The sequence below is a fragment of the Passer domesticus genome, chromosome 11, assembly GCF_036417665.1.
Source record: "Passer domesticus isolate bPasDom1 chromosome 11, bPasDom1.hap1, whole genome shotgun sequence".
NCBI lineage: Eukaryota > Metazoa > Chordata > Aves > Passeriformes > Passeridae > Passer > Passer domesticus.
In genome coordinates this window covers 13,283,781-13,300,530 of record NC_087484.1, presented here as the reverse complement: position 1 = coordinate 13,300,530, position 16,750 = coordinate 13,283,781, and the positions used below count along the sequence as shown (strand labels likewise).

Sequence of the window (16,750 nt, the reverse complement as noted above, 5' to 3'; positions counted from 1 at the left end):
ACATTCATTCTCCCACCACCATGCCCCCCAACACTCACACCCACGCAGGGTTCTGCTGATCCCGGTGAGGTGTTCAAACTGGATTTGGAGAACTAAAACACTCTGGCACTGTTTGTCCTAGACAAGCACTGTCCAAAACTGTCACATATATAATTAACCCCCTTGCACTGGGAGGAAAAGATGAGGAGAAGAAGGGAGAGTAACCTTCACTTACCAGCGCATATTCCTGCCTTGGGTGCCCAAGTTGCTGTGGAAATCATCAGGCAGGTGTGATCTGCAGGCAGCTGTGATGCACGGCTGCAAGAATGGCAGAGCCTATGCACAGAGCCCAGCAGAGCCAAGGGAGGTGCTGGGGACCATCTTCTGTCCTCTTTGCTATTGCAAGTTGCACTGTTATGAATCTGTCTGAAGTATGGCCGAGCAGATTAAATTCCAGAGTTTTCAGCTCAGGAAGATGCTGATGAGGATTCTCTGAAGGAAGAATACAGAACACCCATCCCAAAATAAACCCCAAATTATATGGAAGCTGATTTTTATAGACTACAGTAGCAAGTGCAAAAGCCTCAGATCTACTTATGGATTTGGTTACATGAAATTTCACAGGAGTTTATCATTGCCTGCTTGAGAACTCCCTGGGTGCAGTGGCAAGCACAGGCCAGCCCAGGAGCCAGACCCTGGAAACAACCAGAGAAGTGACAAAGATTTTGGTGACTGAAAAATGGGTACTGAACAAATCCTTCTGGATTAGGAGGAAGTTTGACATAACTGGAAATAAAAATTAAGAATGACCAAAAGTTTTGTTTTCTTTCTCCCTGTCAAGGATGGGCTTCTTTGGAGCAGAGGCTCTAATCCAGAGAGCAGACACAAAGAGTACAAAAAGAAGAAAAAGTACAGGGAAAGCTCTGGATAAATATAGTAAAACTATCTTTTAAAATGACAGATGAGAATTCAAATGAGTTGGCACTCAATTATCTCTAAAATTAATAGACTTATTTTACCTCCCAGAAAATTACAGGGCAAAAAAAGTCCCAGCAATTCTGTCAATGCATAAAACAATCATGTGTTAAGAAAAGTGCCTCAAACAAAATGTGCTGAAAGAAGACATTTCAAACATTTTAAAAGCATTTTTTTGAGAAGTCCAAGTGATTCATTTGCTGACCCAGGCTCTGCCCAAGAGCTGCCCTGGCAGCACAGGCAGGCTCCCCTCCCTGCAGGAGCCAGGTTTCATTTTTCTGCTGCTCATGAAATAAACATTTCCCTGCAATAGTTCTGCCCCAAATAACTTTTTTTTTTGACATTATTTGCAAAATTTCAGTAAATAGGTAACAGAAAGAAATACAACTCGGCTTTAAGTACATTTTGTGGGTTGGTTTCATTTTTTTCACAAATTTTTACATTTTTTACAATGTCCCCTTTTACCTTTTTTAAATAAATACTCATATATTGATCCAAATAGGCTTCTGCCATGATTAAAAGCATTCTCACCAAGATATCAGGTACAGAAGACCTAATCATATTTATTCAGGCACAAAGCCATTCTTTGGTGCCCTTTAGATATGCAGAGGAGGAACACTCAAGAAATGAGGACAAACATTTGAAGAATTGTGTACTGCTACTTCCAATCATATTTTAGGGCCTTCAGAAAGCAGAGCAGCAGCACCCAAAGGAGAATTTCACCAAGACACCAAACTGGCTGCCTCTGCCCCTTGGAGAAGGCCCAGGAGAGCCATATCACTGCCTGCAGTGACTCTACCAGTCAGAGTCTCAGCACTAAAATAAAGTACCTGCCTTCCTCCGCATGAATGTGCTGGGCATCTGAAACACATTCCCAGCTGTTAAAAAGCAAAACAAAAACAAACAAACAAACAAATATACATACATATATTCCTGCTACCTCTAAAATATTCTTGCTCCATCCCATGATGGAAAGCTGATAAAAATTGATGGGCAAATCCTTAGAAGGCACAAGTTAGCATGGATCCATCAAAAACAATGAGCCTATCCAGATCAGGGCAAGCAGTGCTTGGCTGGAGGAGTTTATACATCTAAGACCTTCCTTTTTTCCTTAAAGAAAAATTGCATCTTTTCTATAACTACCAGTTCCACAAAGGCCCAGAGATCCATCCCTGCTGAGCTGAGGTACAAGCACCACTGCAGTTAATGGTTATTACATAAATTACTGCAGCCTGTAGGAAACATATCCATGGACTAAGACATCTTTGTCCTCAGCACAGAAGCAGAACACAGATTTTCCTCCTGAAAGCATGTAGTAATAGTCAACCAGGTGGATCAAGAGATCAGAAATGTCACATGGCTCAGCATAGGTGCCATTTCTCAGGAGCCTAATCACTCTTCCATTTTCTACAGGCGCCACAGCAGGAGTATGGCAATGGTTTCACAAAAAACACCTTCACAAGAGAAAAACAGAAGACAGTAACAAATTTCAAAGTATTAGGAAAAGCTGTTTGATTTCTTGTCCTGCTCCCTGCTGTTCAGAAAACTGCTCTGAAAACCTGGTATTCATCCCTGTACTCAGCAGGAGAAGATGGCACTCCCCTTTCCCCACTGTACCACTAAGGGCTCCTCCAGGTGAGAAGAAACTGCCTCTCCCTTGTCCCCACAATCTCCAGAAGTTCAGGCAAGAGAGCTCAGCCCCTCCCCACCTGCCCTTCCCGAGCTCCAGGCAGCCAGGGACACCCTGTGCCATGCAGAACAGGCTGAGAGCAGCACACAGGCATCAGGACACACCTGAGCATCACCAGGCAGAGCCTGAGCGCCCCTGCTGCTGAGGGGTCATCACCAATCACTGCCTGCATTCTAGACTTCCCTTCCTCGAAATATCAACCAGCATTAAAATGCATTGTTATTGCCATTTTTAAAATAGAAAATATCATAGTCTTCTTTCTTCCCTTTTCTTGTCTTCCCTTTAGCACAGGGAGAAATGCTGAGAGCGATCGTAACTATCAGACTGTGACCCTGTGCAATTACAAGCCCCAAGTTACATTATTCCACCCAGTATTGCTTTCTGCACTGGAGAGAAAAAAAAAACCCAAAACTCAAACCATTTATTAAATCAGCCAGCACCTAGTAGGGCTCTCACCTTGAACTTTTGTTTGTGAGGCGTCTTGCTTCAGCGGGTGCCTCCAGGAGCTCCTCCCCTGCAAGGACATCTGCAATCACGCTGGAATTCCGCAGGCAGCTCCCGGCGCCGCCTCCTCAGGTAGCACTGCCAGGGAGCTGCTACACAAGGTGTCTGTCGTGCACCAATTAACAGCAAAACGCTATCTTTAAAATAGCAGCTCTCCAGCAACCTGATCCTTATTTTGCATTCAACTCCGCTGGGAGAAATGGGATCAAAACAGCAATCTCAAAGTGGTTGTGTAAGGGAAGAAACCTTCCGAGCGTTTGTGGTTAGAGATGGAACGTGGTACTGAATACCTATCAGAGGTTTTAATGCTACCCCAGCAAGCACTGATGTGGATCAGAAACTAAATATAGATGTCAGCAAAACCAAACAATCCACTGGAAATTCATAAAGCAGCTTCCATACCAAATCTTGACACGCAAGAAAGAGAAGCTTTTGGCATAGGGTTTGTCTGTTTAGGGGTTTGAGGGGAACAGGTGTGTTTGGTTTCTGGTTTTGTCAAGGGTTGTTTTTTTTTTTTTGTTAGTACATTTCTGTTGCACTGAGTTTTAAAGTTTTTTTAATAATCTCTAAAATCTTGTTCTTATGCAAATACAGCCTTTGAGGGGTTGTGGGCACTGCCACTAAGCTCATGCATGTCCTGGTTTCCTACCAGTTCTGAAACATGAGCACAAAGTCCAAATATCTGAATTCATCCCCAGACGCAAGTGTTTCAATTTTAATCACATTAAGCGGGTTTTAGGATAAAAAGTAGAGGAAGTTTGGCCATCAAGAGACTGATTTATGTAAGCAGACCCTGTGATTTTAGCAAAAAATAAGGCAAGGATGCAGCAGCATAAAAGACCTGGATATGTTTTGCACCAAAACCTGTACCAAAACTGACCACTGGTCGTGAAGAAATTTCCAATACTGGTCTTTCACTTCTGAGTGATTTTGTTCTAAATAATGGACACTCTGAGGGAATCTTTTACATCTATCCTGAAGATCTATTCTGCTCCAGATAAATACCCTTTAATATTAATTGGGTTTGAGTGTGAGAAAGAATAACTTTGTGGCAAGAGCACACTGGAGGTCCATAGTTTACTTGATCTGACTGTACATTGGAAACAAAGATATTTCAGGAGACTTTTCTGCTTACTTTAGTAAACTGTCATTAATCTATTCTGAGAAACTGAAATTAATTTCACCTGTTGTTATTATTTTTACTTTTGCCTGAAACCAGCTGCCACGTTCAACTGAAATTTGCAAAACATCTCAAATTCTGTCTGCTGACTAAACACAAACTGAACAGTAACAGAACTGCATCTTGCCTGTCCTTCCATGCAGCCAATGCCTCTGAACACCTCACAGGCTGAAAGCAAACAGCAGACATTCTTCCTGGGAAGGCAGAAGCTTTCACAGGACCAACCAAATGGGAGAGCACAGGAGGGGATCAGTCCTGACACTCACATGCAGGCCACTTCTAAGATTTTTGGAAATCAAAGATATTCCAAGATTATTCACTTAATCTTCTCCACATTTTCAGAAAAATGCTATTCAATATTCTGATTCTAAATTCAAATTAAATATTTTTTTTTTTTTTTACTTTTTGAGAGAAGGAAAAAAAGAGAAGTAGATAAGACATCCATAAGATTTAATGGCATAATGGTAACTCTATTAGGACAGCAAAATTAATTTCAGTTTCCCTGAGGTATCTTATTTTAATTAACAAATCCATGATCCTGCTCTATTAATTAGCATACTGAAAGAATAATAAGTTTTAGATGAGCTTAGTTCTGATAAAGCTTTTCATCCCCTAAAAAATAACAAAAGGAACTAAGAATCTAAATCCAATTTGTTTTCTACATTTAGTATCAATGTTTTGAAATTCTACCAATAGTACAGCACAACTATTAGTGTTTTCTTTTAATCTAAAAATGTTTTGGTTTTGTATTTACTGCATTTTAGACATTCTACCTGCTGAGAGGATGGCAGTGGCCCACTAAGTAATCCTTGCAGGATTCCAGGTGATTTTATTTTTCATATTATTTCCTATTGAAAAACATATGGGAAAAACATGGAATTTATTACAATCCTCATCTACTGCGGACTTTCCAGAAAAATCATACAATAACAGTTATCCGTTAGCATCCCAACTGGGTCAAATAAAATCCTAAGAACTTATCTGGGACACCAAGCTACAAAGTAAGTGTTCTGTGCCTCAGTTTGCCAGGACCATTCAGTGGGCACCAAGTAGCCACTTTATTACTGGTCCAATCACTCATTTTTATAGACATGTTCATGCATTAGTCTGCTTAAACCATATCTGGAAACCTGATGATTTTTCCACAGGTTTGTTTTATATTTCACTCCTCCTGTATCACAGGTCAATCAATTACTGGCCAAATTTAAAAAAAAAAAAAAAAACAAAAAAACAACCAAAACCACAAGTTTTTCTATTTGTTCTTGATCCTGAGAACAACAAATTTGTCCTTTTGATTCCTGCATTTTGCAGATTGGCTGTTATACAAAGTAAAAGAGAAGAGGAAAATGTTAGCAAATCACCAATGTGATTAGGTAAGCAAAAAAAGCTAAGGAGAAAACTTGTGCATACATGAAATGTAGAGATGCTCAGAACCTCAGTACTGCTTGTCCTGCAAAGACAGGCTGCTTCTTTGACCCAGCACCATCTGTAAAGCAAATGAGAGCAAAAGTGAACACTAGGAGGTTGTGTGTGCACAATTTTTCTAATTAGTATGTCTTGACAGCATTTTGCTTTCAAACTCCCAGGCTGAATCTTTTCAGTGTTTTACAGAAGTACAGAAGCCAAAACAGTTACCATGTAACAGAAATACAATTACCAAGAACAGAGTTTTTAGAAATAGGTGAACAACTTGAAAGTATATGCTGTAATGGAAAAGCCATGTGACTTTCCCTAACACATCTGCCATGGCTGCACAGTTCCTCTCTCCCTCCTCCAGCACTCACAGAGAGGGGAAAGGCAGGAGCTGCTCTATTCCCATAACAAGATGCTCTGCTAGAAGCTGGTCCTGCTGTCTCCCCATCTCAGCTCCCTCAGGGTTGATCAGTTCTGTTGTATATCCCACGAGATCCCAAAGTGACACCGTGGTGCCACCCTGCCTCTGATGTATGCAGAAAATGACAGAAACTGTCTCAGATATTGTCTCAAAGGACTTTACAACCATGGACAGTTCATTGTCATAGACAACAACTTCTTGCAAGGCTGTCTAAATACTTCAGCTTTGTTTGCTTTATTTTTATTTTTATCTCCTTTTCATCTCCATGTGGTCCATCGAGGAAGCCTAATTAGCATGTCCCCCTCATATCTTTGTTTTTTCTTCAGGCACCTAATAGCAATTATTGTCTGTGTTTATTTCCTACTGTTTATGTTCCAGGCATGTTAAAGAAGGATGAGTGTCAGCAGAATTATTAACATGCCTTATCATCACTTTATTATGCATCTTTTTGAAAGGCTTTGTAATGTGTTTGGCAGTTTACTCAGAAAAATACAGAAGTTTAGAGAAACTTTCCCCTCCACACAAGAAAACAGGGCAGTGCTTTCAGAGATTCATTGCTCTAAAATTTTATCTTCTCAGAAGAATCTGAATTGTGGAAGACTAAGACCACAGAAGCAGGGAATATCCTTATTTCATATTTTATGTCTTTTGATTAGGGTTTCAACATCTCAGGATTGAAATTTTTGCTGCACTGGGAATAGGCACAGATAGATTTTTTTAAAGTAATTTTTTATTAATAAGAGTACTAAATTAATGCTTAATAATAGACTAAATAACATCTTAATTATCCTGTGCTTTCCAGTCTCATACCTCTTAAGTATCAGGTAATACAGAACCAGATACAGAACTCCAAGTTCCAGATTTGTTCAAAAGAATCCCCCTCCTGCTAAACACACACACACCATTTTTATGTAATAATTATACTATTTTACTCTGATACAGATTGAATCCAGTAGAAAGCCAGGGAGAGACTTGGCATGTCAAAACCAGAAAATGTATTAATTATAGCAGCAAGAAATGAGAATAATGAAATACTGGAAGAAATTCTACTCTTGTTTATTCCAGCACAATAGTTTGTTCTGGTGACTAGTATATGAGTGTGGCACACACACATATATATATATATATATATATATATATATATATATACATACACACACTGAACTATACATTACATTTTATGGACTCCAACATTTGGTTAATGGTTACTAAATCTGGCATTTACAGAGACATTAGGAAAGATGGTATTTATTTGCAATTTTATTTCCCTCAGAGTGAGACATGGAATCTATACAGCTGTACAATGAAGATGATTAGAATTGCCAGAAATGAAGGCCTCCTGGGAAAAAAAAAATATCAGTAGCATAGTTTAACTACATGAACCATAATTGCATTATTAGCTCTGCTGTGCTCTACCACAGGAAAGCTAATGACATGATTCTGAAGAAGCTTTATAGATTATGGAAAACTATATAACCTCTTGCTCTCCCATTGACAACACAACTCATTTGAGATCCCTGTCATTAAGGGAAAGAAAGCTGTCTCATTTTTCACAAATCCTGTGAATATGTTTTTTCATGGATTTTAAACTTTAACTGTATATATGCCCATGGACCAGCAGCTGAAATAACAAAAAACACTTGTAAAATCTTAGCTGTGGCAATTTTAGCTGTGAAATGTATTTTCAGTCCCAGTCCAACACATAAATGACTGTTGCAGAAGTAGTGAGGAAGAGGCATTCCCTGATCCAGGTATGGACTTGGGAGTACCTGGAAGGTAGCAAGAGGATTATTATTATAATAATAATTACTACATTATATTATTATATATTATTATCATCATATTATCATAAACTGGAAGCAAAATCAAATGTCTGGGGCTTTTCAGAGTTCTAATTGTACTTACTGTTTAATCAGTCTGCCTACAGGTATCCAGGTACCAGGTATCCATTTTAAAAGCAGAAGACCAAAGTAATTTTCATTATGTTTCATTATTCAACATGCAACAGTTATTGCCAGTGAGTGACTCCTGCTTTGTCCCTCCCAGCCCCCATGTTGCAGAGACATGATAACCATGACTTTTTCAGTAATTACTGAAATAGAGATGCGTAATCAATGTTATTAAGTCTTGAAACACAAAACGATCCAAGGCACAATCTTCAAACAATTTTCAAACACTGGGCCTGGGAGAGGTCTCCTCCATCACATGACACAAAGCCAACTTGCTCAGAAGTTTCACTTGAACACGTTTGCTCCAGGACTCCTTGGAGACCTGCAACAACCCTCAGGGATTTTTCCTCACTTTACGTGTGCACCGATAGTCACCTGTGGGTCTCCCCCGAGTTCTCCACCATACATGGATCAGCCATTTCTTTTTTCTCTGGGAAGGCTTAAAAGTGAATTTATGAGCTCTGTGGGAACTGAAAGAGAACCAACCCTGGGGTGTTTCCCAATCCAGATCTCAATGGTGGGCATTATTCATTTAACCCAGTTTAGGTCTTGGATCACTTCACCCTCCAGGACAGGGCAGCACAGCCAGGCACTGCCCTCACCCCACAGGCTTGGATGGGCAGCTTTGCTCCTCTCCTGGCTCTGGGATGCTGCTCCTGCCCTCACTGGCACCACAAAGGAACCGAGGGCACAGGAGGGAAGCCTTGCCTTTAAATGGGACATGGGGTAGCAGGGTAAAAAACGAGCACTAATCTATCAGCAAAGCGTCCTGCCATTATTTACACATCATCTCCCGCACAACCGACCCCACTCTGCAAACCTGCTGCGCCCAGCGCTGCTGGAGGGGCTTCCCGAGGGACCGCAGGAGGGGAAGGGAAACCCTGCAGCAAGGGAATTCCCGAGCGGACATTCCACCCGCACCCACCGCCCACGGCGGAGGAGAGCCTTGAGCGCGTGTCCCGTGCCCGTGCGTGTTCCCGGTGTCCCGCGCTGCCCCGTGCCCGCGCTGTCCCGGGTGTCCCGCGCAGTTCCCGGCGCTGTCCCGCTCCATGTGCGGGAGGATGTTGCCATCCAGCGGCCGCTCCCTCCGCTGCAGAGCGCTCCCTCCGCGCCGCCCGGCCCCGGGGCCATTCCCACCCTGAGCCAGGGCAGAACCCAGCTGCTGCCACAGCGCTTCTGATCCCAAGGGCTTTCCATCTCCAAAAGGAGGAGGAGATTTAAAGCGCCTAAATTAACGGTATCTGACCTATTTATTAATAAAATCCAGCCAGGTGGTTTTTACTCTCTAGCTGAGGAGCATAACATATAATTCTGATTCTGCTACGAGAAGGTATGTAGGAAAGCATTGCCCTTAAAGCTGTTGTACATACTGCCTTACAAACCATAGGGGGCATTATGTTACCATGGTTTGTTCTTCTCATTTATCAATTTTAAATTATGTTCTGCTATTGTCATATTCATCCAGCTCTCAAAATCCCTGTCTTTACACCAATGTAAGAAATAAATGCAGAAAAATATGTTCTATGTAGTCTGCTGTTTCAAAAGTCCTTTTCAGGACATTCAAAGCACGGGATATGCATTTTTTTTTATCTGCAACTTCATTTAGATCCATTTACATGCTCTGAAATGTGCAGGTTAATCTGTAAAGTGTCATAAATCTGTTACTGAGTGAATGTACAAAGAAAGCAAGGGACTAACCTTCAGGAAGAGATGAAAAAGGTCATTTAACACTCCTGGGCTCTGCACAGCATGGAAGTATTCCCTCATTGTTTACCTGAGAGGAAATGCAGCTGCAGGTTGCACAAACTAACAGGTAGAGAACAGTGCCTTCCACAAACCCTTCCCAGTCTGTGCCCCAGTTCAGCTCCCACAGCTCCTGCCAGGTGTCCACAGAGGGATGCTCATGGCTTCAGGTGCTCCCAAAGCACAATTTATAACCTTTGCAAGCTTGCTGCAGTAAGAAGGTTTTAGGATCCTGTAAACAGCAGAAATAAAGGTAATATGAAAACAGGCTCATAATTTTTCTTACAGGAATTACCTCTCAGGCAGCAAGAAGGAAGCCTTCAAAGCATAGCAGTCACTGTGATTTAGCCCAAATTTAGGTAAAGAAGCAGGTGTTAATTAGCAGGTTTTGTGTTGAATCTAAACTTATTTTAAACTTTAGTCTGACAGGAAAAGGTTAATTGAAGAACAGATCCTCATCTTGTTTCCTTTATTAAGAAATACAGGGGAATAAAAGGCAGATTTTGTAGATTGTTTTAACAATTTTAGACCACTTCAGAATAAATACCAGCCTCTTAGGGTGAGATTTGATACCCTCTATGGTATCAAGAGATCTGCCCAGTTCCTTGTTCAAATAAAAGCTTGCCAAAACAAAAACCTGAAGTAATGGACAAAACCTACAGTATTCGATTGCAAAATCACATTGAGGCTTGGGTTTTGCAAGGGGAGAAATGAAATATCAGTCACTATTAATAGGAGTCTTTAAGAAATTTCAAGTTTTTAGTATTGATAAATTTACTGCATATTATGGACTGTGATCCTGAGAAAAAGGATAATATGATGGGAAAGACAGAAACATTTTGTGGTAAAATGTATTTTTCTGAACCACTTCTAGGAACAAACTAACAATTTGATCTAAGGTGGTTCTCCAGAACTGCACTCTGTGATTAATTTTGAAACAGTTGGCATTGCATCATACCATCCAGTTTCTCTCCCATTCCTTTCAGCACAGAGATCCCACAGATGCAGAAAGGATGCACTGATACTTCTTGGTCTCACATCTCAGCCACTAAATGCTGCCAAAAAACTTCTGCTGAAGAGAACAAAGCCAGCTAACAGCAAATAGTGCCTGAAATTTCAAATACAAGGAAGGTGTGTGTGTGTGATGACAGCAGCACAAAGCAGTGATGCAGCAGAAGACAACCTCTAGTGCAGGAGGAGTGCCAGCTCCAGGAGATTTGGGAAAGTGCTGCACAAAGACACCAGTGACTGAACAAGGGGAGAGCCCAGTGCTCCTGACACCTACAGAAACACCAGCCAGAGAGATGGGGCCATCTGATTTATAATATTAGTAGAAAACTTGCCTATTGCAGAGAGCCTGTGGCAGCTGCAGGTGGAGATTTATCCATAGGTTTCCCATTCCTCTGAATGGAAAGCAGCAGGGGCTGGGCTCTTGGCATCCCATATAATGGCAGACACTTCAAGCAGCTACCATGCCCTAGGCCCCCATTTTAATTTTGGGGAAAGGATATGGGCTCACCTAGTGCCAAATTTAGGGCTGTATTCCTTATTTTCAGAGCTGTCACAGGACAAAGAGGAGATGAGCAAGGAACTCAAAATTCTTAGGGCTACTGGCCATACAGACTTGTTCTCTGGAATTTTCCCTTAAGATGTATTCCCTATTGAGTGTTTTTTACATGAGATGGTAAAAGAGAGCTGTGCCATTTAAAATTCAGTACTCTAAAATACCAGCAAGTGTAAAGACAACTGTTGGTAGTTTGAAATAATAATACATGTCTACAAAAGCCTTCTTTGTTATTTTATTTATGCCTCAATTATATCACTTCTAAAAACACAGTTTGGAAAGAAGGGCACAGCTCAGTGCATATCCTTTCACCTCCTTCATGCATATGAGTACACAAAATTCACCTCAGGGTCAGAAATCAAATGGTTATTATGGCTTCAGAAGGAACATCACACATGCCGTGCTCTGTGGTATCTCACAATACAGTCTCTTCATCTCCTCAGTTACCATCCACTCTTTATTAATAAGCAGTGAGCTCAAACAGAACAAAGCTTTAATCCTATACTTCTTTTGAGCAGGATGGCGTGCTATCCTCACTTGTTACAGCCTTCTCTTAGTGGTACCCACACACCATATACTTATAGCGATATTTACTTTCTTTTCATTTCCATTCAAGAGTATATTTTTCCACATCTTCCCTACTGTATTTTAATCACTTGTTGAGCAATGCTATCACAGTCTGACTGCCTTGGTCCTACCATGCTTGGTGAGCTGCCAGAGCTTCCAGCAATAACAAAAGCCAGTTGCAGCCATTCCTTTTATTCTGGCTGCCACTAGGAAAAGCTGGCAGCCTCACTTTGTCACTTTTGCAGCTGGGTGGCATTTATGAGGTGTGTTTCATGTTTTCACAGCACTAGCTTGCATCACAGAATAGCACAAAACTTTAATTTTAATTGGAATGATCATAGGTATCATTCTTGCCACTGTATATTACGTTAAGTTAATGAACTCAGGGAGATGCACTTGAACACATCATTGCCATCAGCCCAATTCATTAAAAACCTTATGCCTCATTTACATGGGTTCCTGGCTTATTTTACTGGGGATGGGGAATATGCATCCACTGTTAGCAGCTCTAGCAGCTCAACTTTTTTTCTCCCACTCACAAATTATTACTTCTGACAGACAGTCTGAGGCAACAGGGGAACCAAAGAAGCATAAAAAGAATAAACAGTACCCTAAATCAGTGCTGTACAGTCAGGATTGGATGCTAAATATGAAGGAGGCATATAGTAAGGTTTTGCAAAGCTGTTTTGTTTTTGTTTTTTTAAGGGGGGGGCGGGGGGTGCAGGGTGGGAAGGCTTGCTTGGTTTGGGGTTTTCTAATCCTTTTACTTGTATATTTGTCATGGGAGAGTGAGGCAGCTTTTCCTACAATTCAACAGGACTCTGCAATTGTGCTTTCCAGCAGACTCCATGCACAGGAGGAAGGGCTCCTACCTTGCAGCTTTTGGTTCTTGTTTTCCTGCCCCCCTTCTCCTTAAAGCTCATCTTGATTTAAAAAGAAAATAATCACAGCTGGCTTAGAGTTAAAATTAGCTTGAAGGAAAATGGAGCATCTTAAAAAGAAAAAAGGAAAAACCACAGAAAAGTCACGCTCCCTACAGCTTTGTCTGAACAATCCCTTCTGTGAGTTGACTTAGGAACTCTCCTATCTCATTTTACTGTTGTGCCATACATAGGAAGCTACTTCTGAATGAAAACACACCTCTGTATTTTTATTTACTGTAGCTGACACTGTTCCTGCTTTAGAGCTTGGTGTAAGGCCATTCCAGGGACAGGAGCAATGCTCTTTTCTCTACCTGCTGCTTTTCCTTGGAGTTGTCAACTAGTCCACCTAGAAACTCTTTGCTCTTGCATTACTTATTTACTTCATGCATTTTTCTTTTTCTATGAATCCAGAAAACAGCAAAGACTTTGTAGCTTTCATAATTTTTACATGTGCTTGTTAAAAGTGAGCATTTAAAAAATACAACTGTGGAGAAACTCAAAGCTCCAAGGGCAAATTTTTTGGAGCAGTTCCAGGGAAGCATGCACGAAGTACAAAAACTCCAAATTTCAAGGTCTCTTTCATCAGAAAGCCTGACTCAAGCCCATGGTGTGACAGAATTAGCAGGTAGCCCATGCAGTACTTCCTAGTAAGTCTGTCTGGGAAGATGATGACAGCATGCACCTAGTAAATACCTCACGTTAACTAAAGCTGGCAACTGCAAATCAGCCAAAGAATATTTTGTTCCCAAAACCAAGAATGTTCCTTCTAGTTTACTCCACTCATTGTCTTCTGATTTGCACATAGCCACATATCTTCCTCCTCATTAGTACATTAATACATTAAAAATGGACAATTGTAATTAAGATCATCAAAATTCCCATTACAGTACAGATCACATCTCTCTGTTCTGAGGATGAACCAACTGCAAAACCCAGAAACATTAAAAGACCTCAAGCTCTTATCACAACTCTCAAGCTATAAGAAAGCTGAAAAAATTGTCAAGGGAGAAAAATATATTCTCTGGTGGGAAGCAGTGGAGCCTGTAACACTGCAGTGCTGAGAGCACATATCTGTGCCCATCCCAGGCAGGAGGTGTTCCAGGGGTGCAAGGACTGATGCAGGAGGTGAGTACAGAACCCTGAGATATGTGAATGAACACCAGAGACACTGTGCCAATACCCAAATCTCAGCTGCTGTCAAGTGCTCTGTCACCCCGAAGGTGACTCAGGCAATCTCAAACGATAGAGATTTCAGCAGATTTTGACTTCTGCTAATCTTACCAGTGAGGCAACACTAACGTCTATTTCTCAAAAATTTCTTATCTGCCCACTCTTGCCCCCTTTGCAAGTTTTCTACAATGAGAAGATGAGAATATAACTTGGCTGTAAGAGAGTGGGTGGATAAGAGTAAAAAAAATATTAAAATGGATGATGTGAATAATTAAAACCACTTTTCTATCTACTGAAGGAACAGAAAGCACAAAGATGAAAGTGAAGTTCCCTTGTTTTATGAGTTGCCTGGCCAATCAATACCATCAGTCAGCAGCAACTGTATAAACACATCCCCTGAGCAGAGCCTTTGTAGAGCCACCTGCAGCCTGATCCAGACTGAACCTCAGTGACATTTCAAACATTCTCACGAGAAGTTTTCTTCATCCACTGAGTACAACATACTGCGTGGTGAGCAAATTACTGGAACATATGCAGTGGTAGTTTAGGATTTTCAAGCAGGGATTTGAGTTGTTGGGAGTTTTTCTAACCAGTTCTGCTTTTAAACATCTGAAACCCCATATTCATTTCCATCCACATCCCAAACAGATTTGACAAAACTTTTGCACACTTTGCAGCTTGACTCACAACTGCCAAATTCCCCAACCACTGTAAATCAGTTTAGCAGCAGTGAACTCAACGGAGAGAGGTGAATTCAATCTAGCTGAGGATTTAGCTATTGCATTTTATAGGGAAAAAAAAAGAGGCATCTTGAGCAGTTATTTATTATTGGGCTATCAGGTTTATTTGGTTTTTGCAATGTTTGACAGTGTCATAGGAGTGAATTGTCACTGCAGTAAGCAGGGGGTTATACATACAATTCTCATTAACAGTAGTATTTTTTCTGGGGATTTTGCAATGCCAATGCCACCTAATCAGTCCTAGCTTTCATGCTTCTGCATGCACAAAGCAGAAGGAATAGGACTTAAGGAAGGTGAAGTGAAATTACTATGCCAAAAAAAAAAATCCCATCCTGATTTCATCACTGAACTTCACAATCCCCAAGCAATGTGAACCGTGATACTTAATGACATTTTACACTGAATTCAAGTCAGTCATTACCTTAACCAGTCTGCTCTCAGTCTCCAGGTTTGCTCTCTGGAATGTTTCCTTAATACAGACTTTAATATAAAATGTCTATTTTGAAATTCTATTAAAAAGTCCATCTTTACATTAAACTTCTGCCATAACAAAATTTATTTATTGAAGATATTATTTACTCTTCTCTTTAGGCCTGATATCAGCAGGTGTTTTGTGATTTCTTCAATGATCAAAAAACATAACCCACGACTGCTTTAGTGCATGTGAATAAAAGGGAAAAATCACATTGTTTCAGTCTCCTCCTGATATTTTTTCCAGGGTGCTATTTAATTTTGTTGCTCCATTCTCAATTGGTGAAGTGGTTATCTAGAATCAGGGTAATTCAGTGTACAAAGGAACAACAGAAAAGAGAGCTGTGGCAGGAGTGATGTAGGAAGAATTTCCTGCTAGCATTTCTACTTTCCTCTCTGCCCAGTTGTATACATGGATAGTGGTGCTATGGATTCACCAACATCTAACTACTTCTTCTTACACAATATTGGCAAATTCCTCACCAAAACTTTTCAATCAATTAATTCTCAGGTACTAAACAGCATTGTCATTGATAGACCCTCAAGGTAGGTGACACCACAATACCAACAGTGACACTGGGACATAGAGGGGACAGAAACCCAGGGAGAGAACACAGGCACATCTACCAAGCTTTCATGTGAAACTTCCAGTATTTCTTTATATCAGTCATGAGACAGCATTCATCTGTTCTCTCTCTGCCATCAAGACTGGGAGAAGGAAAAAAACAAGCACAACCAAACTGTGAAAACAGTAATTCAGAATCAATTTTGGCAAAGGAATAGGAAAATTCCTTCACCTCCCCTGTAAATGAAATAATCAATGAAGTATGGCATCAAAGTTCTCTAAATGAGATTTATTACTATGGTAGAAACTGCTGTAGTTTCACAAAGCAGACAAAATATTTGATAACACATCTTCTGCTTCCTAAAAAAGTGTAGTTTCACTGGAATTGAAATATTCCAAACAAAAGCCTGCACAAAGCAGTATGCAGCACATCCCATATATTTCCATGGGAAATATTAAAGGAGTAAAGGGGGTTGAAGCATAAAGAGCATGACAGAAAATTTATTTTTCCAGTAAAAGCCAAAGGAATTCATTGTCAATACAGTGAAATTATGAAGCTCCACACAGACTAGTTAGGCAACCCTATGTGCCTTGCCTACACAAAACTTTTAGTGCAGTAACCACCTAATAATTCATTGGTAGATGTGTCAAAAAGCAAACAAACAAACCCAAAACAAAACACCCCTATAGGCAGAATATGTTAAGTCTCCTCATAAATCAGTAATTATCTTTCTCAGTGCACTTCCCAGAACAGAACAGCATTACTGGAAGCAGTGACTAAGCAAATACCCCACATTCCAGCCTCTTTCTGACCTTACCAGAAGTATAATACAGCATAATAGTTTGTTTGCTTTTTTTTTTTAATTTTCTTTTTTAATTTTTTGCTTGCAAAAATA

General features: G+C 40.5%; 1 protein-coding gene across 15 annotated transcripts in view; it reads right to left on the bottom strand.

Annotated features, from left to right (window-relative positions):
- The window catches only part of LOC135278900 (phospholipid scramblase family member 5-like), a 69,301-nt gene that overhangs the window by 11,623 nt on the left and 40,928 nt on the right, over positions 1-16,750 (bottom strand). For 6 of the 15 annotated variants that reach the window (XM_064385793.1, XM_064385782.1, XM_064385778.1 and 3 more), the window contains exons 2-6: positions 5,739-5,814; positions 5,564-5,644; positions 5,102-5,176; positions 3,101-3,158; positions 215-471 (exon numbers count right to left, since the gene is read on the bottom strand). Coding sequence is in view for 12 of the 15 variants with exons in the window: in XM_064385782.1 (XP_064241852.1) it covers positions 215-260 (46 nt within the window). In the remaining 3 variants the exon portion in view is untranslated. Of the gene's footprint in view, positions 1-214; positions 472-3,100; positions 3,159-5,101; positions 5,177-5,563; positions 5,645-5,738; positions 5,815-9,809; positions 10,087-16,750 lie in introns of all 15 variants that reach the window. The other 9 variants (XM_064385786.1, XM_064385784.1, XM_064385785.1 and 6 more) reach the window with 9 other exon arrangements.